The sequence below is a fragment of the Octopus bimaculoides genome, chromosome 4 (assembly GCF_001194135.2).
Source record: "Octopus bimaculoides isolate UCB-OBI-ISO-001 chromosome 4, ASM119413v2, whole genome shotgun sequence".
Taxonomy (NCBI): domain Eukaryota; kingdom Metazoa; phylum Mollusca; class Cephalopoda; order Octopoda; family Octopodidae; genus Octopus; species Octopus bimaculoides.
The window spans coordinates 122,252,888-122,259,262 of NC_068984.1; the positions used below are offsets into that span (position 1 = coordinate 122,252,888).

General features: G+C 28.2%; 1 protein-coding gene across 1 annotated transcript in view; it reads left to right on the forward strand.

Moving 5' to 3' along the window:
• The window catches only part of LOC106880299 (serine/threonine-protein kinase WNK1), a 78,758-nt gene that overhangs the window by 47,125 nt on the left and 25,258 nt on the right, over positions 1-6,375 (forward strand). The window contains exon 10 of the mRNA XM_052967677.1: positions 1,490-1,585. Coding sequence (XP_052823637.1) covers positions 1,490-1,585 — 96 coding nt within the window. The remainder of the gene's footprint in view (positions 1-1,489; positions 1,586-6,375) is intronic.

A 6,375-nucleotide genomic window follows, 5' to 3' on the forward strand; every position in this document is an offset into this window, starting at 1 on the left:
TATATATATATATATATATATATATATATATATATATATATCTTTAAAAGATGCTACATTAGTTTATTTTATTTATATATATACACACATGCATGCACACATATACATCATAAAATTTGATTCTGTGCTTTTATTTCAACTGAAGCTTTTGAAAAGTGAGAGAAGAAATACTGAAAACATTAAACCTCATTAAGCTTTTAATCATTGTAGTTAAATAAGAGATTTGTAATTTTACATTGCATTTCTGAAGCAACATCTCTTTAGAGTGTTATCAAATTTTATAGCGCTAGACTTTTTTCCCTGAACTTTAATAATGAATAAGTTCATAATCTTAATTGATCTAATAATTCCTTAAATGGTTTGAATATTGCAAGATTGGTGCAAATATTCAGTTATTTGTATAGAGACATTTAAAATGATGTATATTTTTTTAAAAATCAGATTATTATTGTAGGTGATTGTATTTCATGTTAATTTTTAAGATATTTGCTAATTAGCTCTTGCTTTCATAGCTAATTATACTCTAAACTGCAGCCTTACTAACCTATTTTATATAATCCTTATTACCTCAGATATCCATTATAACGAAGACTTCTACATATATTTTTTATTCCACTCAGCAATTGCTTTTATCAAGTATTTTTTTCTTGCAATTTATATATTTATTTTCTTTTTTAAATTTTACTTATATATTGCTAGCTTAACAGATATCCCCTCCCTCAAATGTGTTAATTATCTGAAATGATTATTTTAGTAAATGGTAATTATTTTATATATATATAGTCCATGATATGAAGCATAGTCTCTTTTTGTTTGATTAAACTTGTCAGCCTGCTTGTATAGAGCAAGTGCTTTGTTGTGTTCTTTCTTCATCTCAGTTATTTAACTCATACAAAACATTGGTTTTGAACTTGGTTCTACATGAAACCTTCCTTACATATATGTTCAACAGTGGACAAATCTTGAAGTGTGCATCTTGGCTTTTAAGAAAGAAATTTATTTAAATATTTTAATATTGAAGCTTCAACTGGGAAATCATTTAATTGGCGGTCACTTGTTGTTTCCCCTATTTCAGTTCTATATATTGAGTTGGAAATTTTCAGTTTCCAGTTATTTTAATGTTCTGCTTAGATTAAACCCAAAGGTAATGAAATTCAAATTTTAAACTATTAAAGAGAAATTATTTTTTTTAATTTCCTTATTTGTTGAATGAAAGATTCAGTTTTAATTAAGATGTTGGTTAATGAAGGATTGTTATATTTTAAATACAAAAATTAACTGTCCCTATTTTAATGGATTCAGTTTATTTTCTTGTTACCTAAAGACTTACTGTAGATGTCTCTCTTACTTTGACACTTTGCTGAACATATTCCTCTAATTTTTGTATTAAAAAAAATATATCCAAATTTGTCATCTTCATTGCCCATTTATCATTCAGGGTCATGTAGCTCAGATTCAATACCCTCCTGCTATTTCTTCTGTTGTTCAGAGCTCAGCACATAGGAGGTCACATGTAAAAAGGTCCAGTGAAGCCAGGCGTTCGGACTCACACAGAAGTCCACGCATTAGCAGGTTACAGGCCAAGGTGTGTTCAATAGTGCCTCCTATATTATGACTTTTCCTGCTGCCATTGCTGCTTATTTTGCACTCATAACTGTCAATGCTATTGAGCTTGCTTTTTAGTTTACTTTAATTATATCTTTAAATTTCACAGAATCACTTTCATTCTAAAAATTCTTGCAATGAATAGGAAGTAAAAGAAAATATTAGTAACTATTTAGTTAGAAACAAGCATATATTTTCTGTATTTTATTGGGATATTAATATACTTTTGAATACTTTCTTTTTATTTCATTTTTCATATGAGTTGGGATAGTAAAAAATTTATTTAGAATACTTGTTGAAAAAACAAGCAGTATATAGATCACATAGACATCTTTATTTCTTATACCTGAATAATTTTTTTATATACTTAAGTTGTAATTATACCATGCTCAGCATTACAAAACATTTTTGCATTCTTTCATCTAAATAAGGAATATTTTCAGTTGGGTGTCTTTCTTTATTTCTGCTTCTACATGGAGATAAAATGTAAAGTTTTTGACGGTTTTTATTAAAGAGAATAGTAAATCTGGCATAAGGCAAACCAACTGCTCTCCTACTTAATTATCAAATAGCCAAATTTATTAGCTAATTCCTGGAGTTATATAGCTTCATTAAAACAATATACTTACAAAATGATTGTTGTATTTGTGTATGTTACTTAGGGGAGATAGGGTTACTTCAAATGTATTTGTTGCATTTCAACAATTTTCTTAGTTGGTATGTATTTTTTATATATGGTTAATCTTTTATTTTAGCTAGCATTATGACACTCTTCAAAAGCTGTGATATTTGCCTTTATACTTACAAATATTGTACTAGTATCTTTTAGTATCATACTTTCTTTGATGATGTATCTGTTTCTTCAGTAAAGAATAGAATCTTCTTCATAATTATTTGATAAGAATGTATTTTTAAAATGTACACAGCAAGCCTGCTTCGGTTAACATTAAATTAATGACATATTGAACATTTAATTAGTGGTTTCTTGTGGCCTAATGAAGAGGAAGATTCTTCAACAATCTACAATTATGAATAAGGGAAGGTGCAAGCAGACTCTAATAAATTTAGATTGCTTCAAGTTTGATCTTTCAACATATTTTTTCTGATCAATACAAGAAGATATGTAGTTCTTTTTTGTAATGTAATTACACAACTCTGTTACTTTGCAAATAGATTATCAGTTATAATTGTGTTTATAGAAAAAGATGAATTTCAATGTTTCAAACATAAGTTGTTTGGGGTTTTTTTTTTTTTTTAATGTTTAGTTACAGCCAGTTACAGTTTGATTAAAGGTAGTTGTTAGTAAATAATTCGAATAATTATTGTATACATGAATACTAAGGTATAGCTTCAAAAATGGCTTTATTTCTAAAGTTGAATACTGCTTTATTCAATTTTATTTCGTGTATATTTTAGAATTGTTTTCAGAAACAAGACACAGCTGTTATTGTCAGTGTGTAATGTATGTTGAAAAACAATGAGTTGTCAGTAAATAGAACCTGCTATCTGGTTTTAAATGCCAGTTGAAATTGTTTCAGTTATGTTGCTGATAACTTATGTTAGAGGTCTTTTATGTTATAAAACAGTGGAAATTGCTGTAAAAATAATGCTCTAGAAAATGATAGCTTTTGTATTTTGTTGTTGAATGTCAGCTATAAACTATGATGCACAATTATAAACTATGATACACATCTTCTTATGCTTGTTATATTTTTCTTAGGATTTCCTCATGCATTAATACCTGAGTAGTAATTTTTTTTTTCTTAACTAGTAATACATGTCTTATATATTTTGTTTGTGTATTAACTAAGTAATATAGCTTTGTTGTAAATGGTATTGTTTTTTATCTTAGTCATTAGATAATCATCTACTTGACTGAGTTGTTAAGATGGTGATTTTATAAAGTCTCTTCCATTTGTCCAGAGTTATGTATAAATGTATAGTAGTGAAAAAAAGTCTAATACATTATCCTCTAAACATACAATATTGAATGTTAATTATATCAAGTTATTTATACAATTATTTAAAACATTTGAGTTTATCAACAGCAGCTTTTTACTTGCACTCACAAGAAGACATTTTTTTATATTATGATTTTTTTTTTTTAATATTCAGTATTTTTAGCTGCATGTTTATATATCTACTGTTGCTTTGCCACTGGGTAAAAGGATTTCTCATTTTGTTTATTTTCATGATTTATTGAAGACATTTAAAAAATATTATTGCCTTTCTGTTTTTTTCTGCAGTCAACTTTCAAATGCAGTCACAAATTTCAAATTTTTGTTACAATTTCTATTCTTTAAAACTGCACAGGTTTTAATAGAAGTTAATTTTTTGTTATTGCGAGCTGAAAGTGGAATTAACATGTTTTAAATATTGTTTATTTCTTTGTTCATTTATGTACTTAGTAATCAGTTATTTATACAATTTATTCTTAATAAATTTTGTGTTAAATGTTTAATTCTAAATGAATAAAATAGTTAATTTTTCTCTAAAAGGTTTAATTTTAGAATCACTACGAAGTTATTAGGTATTTATACTGAATAAAATTCTTAAAATTGATCTTACTATACTTTTTACATATATATATAATGGCATTTAATCAGCTTCTGTTTATCAAGTGAACATCTACTTAATTTTTAAAATTCTTATTGCTTACATTGGTATTGCTTAAAGACGAGTGTAGTAAGAGATTAACGGTTGCTTATTTCCATTTATTTACTCTACTTACTTAAGCCCTTTTTATTGCATCATAGGTCATTGATAACTTCCTTTCACTGTTCTTAACTCTGAGCTTTCTTTCTTCTCCCTAGGCTTGTTGGGAGATCTGGGAGAAGAAAGAATCTGTGTAAAATTTTCTCCTGTGTGATGTTGAGTTTAATGTCAGCCATCATAAGCAAACAAATTAAATTTCATTTCATTTAGCCAAAAGGTTTCTGATTAAGTCTAACAACATCCAGTTTTTATTCTCCTAACCAACAGAATGATGAATTGTCATTGATGTTTCTGTAACTTTGCTTGTTTTCTGTGTAGGAATGTTGGCCCTATGCAAACTTATTTTCACCTCTGGGAAGAGGTATTCCATATTGATCTGGTGTCTATCCTTTGATCTGTCCAGTATGGGAGGTCTTACCAGGAGCTTGCACCACTTGGCATTTGCTCTGAAGGTCATTGAAGCATATGGGTCACCACACTGCAATTCAAGCTATTTAACAGTAGAAAGAGAATTTTTTTTACTCAATATGATGTAAGCTTAAAAAAGAAAATTTTAAATTACCTAATGCATTTATTAAAGCTGTCAATAAATACCATGAAAATGAACAAGAACATTTACCTGTAAGTATTTTTTTTTGCAACAGTATGGAATGTGTACATTAAAGTTTAAGAAGAATTAAATCATATGGTACAAATACTTGGTACCTGAAATTTCACCAGATCAAATCTGATGATCCCATTATCTTGAATGTCTTCCAGATAATGTCACTATCAGCTATTTTTTCCTTCTTTTAACTATAAAATTTCTTGGATTTTCTTTTTTGGCTTCTCATATCAATCCGTTTCCATAAAAATTCTATCAGATGTAAATCCAGTGATTAAGGTATTCACCGCAGCATTTGCATTTTCTTGCTTTCGATGAATTCTTCAATTATTCCTGCAGTATGCCTCAGGTCATTGTCTTACAGAAAAATCCATGATCAACCCAAATTACTCTTACTATATGGGAACAGTCCTTGACAAGATCTCCAGGTTAGCTCTACTGTTCTTGATGTATAAGACTGACTGCTTTTCCAGATATGCAACCCCAAACTGACATTGCCATCACCATGCTTATTCATGCACTCTGGGTAAAATTTTCTCCTATGATGTTGAGCTTACTGTCAGCCATCATAAGCAAACAAATTAAATTCCATTTCATATAGCCAAAAGGTTTCTAACTAGCCTAACAGCATCTTTTTTTTTTTTTTAAATACTCCACACCTACAAGATCAAATTGCTTTTGTGTATTTTTGACAGTCTGTATATAGTATATCTGTTAAACATAATTCAAAATGTGTTGATGGTAGTAATTTTTTTTTGTTCTTCATCAACAAACGGTGAGTGCATCAGTTCATCTTTTCAATAGTTTTCTCAGTTGCCCTGTGTAAGATGGTAAGAATGGCTGCTAGTCTCATTTTAAGTGTCTGCAGCATGGCTCAGCAGCAGTAACATTTAGCTTCATCAGCCATAGCTTGAAAAGAACATTTCAACAGATGCAGTTGGTCAGTTCTTGACCATGTCTGATAAGTTTTTTTCATTTACCAATCACAACAAATCTATTTGATGGTATAATCAAATAGTTATTGATAGTTTATCTTAGTATTAATAGTTATAGTTTTAATATTGAAATTAAAATGTTCTAAAAATTAACTGTTCATTCTTGTGGCTTTATTTATACTGTCATTAATTGCATTATGCTAATTAAAATTGTTTCAACTCGCATCATTTAAAAGAATAAAAAGTTCTCTTTATTCATATATAGTTTGAAGTTATTTAATAAACAAATAATTAATATATAATCAATATTCTTGTCTTTAAACTGACACCACAATATGTATGTGTGTGTGTGTGTGTATATATATATATATAGTTTTAGGGAAAATAACCAAGTTTCAAGAAAACTCATCGATGAAAATCCACTATCACATATTTTATCTATAAAGCTCAATTTAATTTTGATTTTTTATAAATTGATTTTAATTGAGTTTTTACCTGTAATTTTGGATTTTGTCC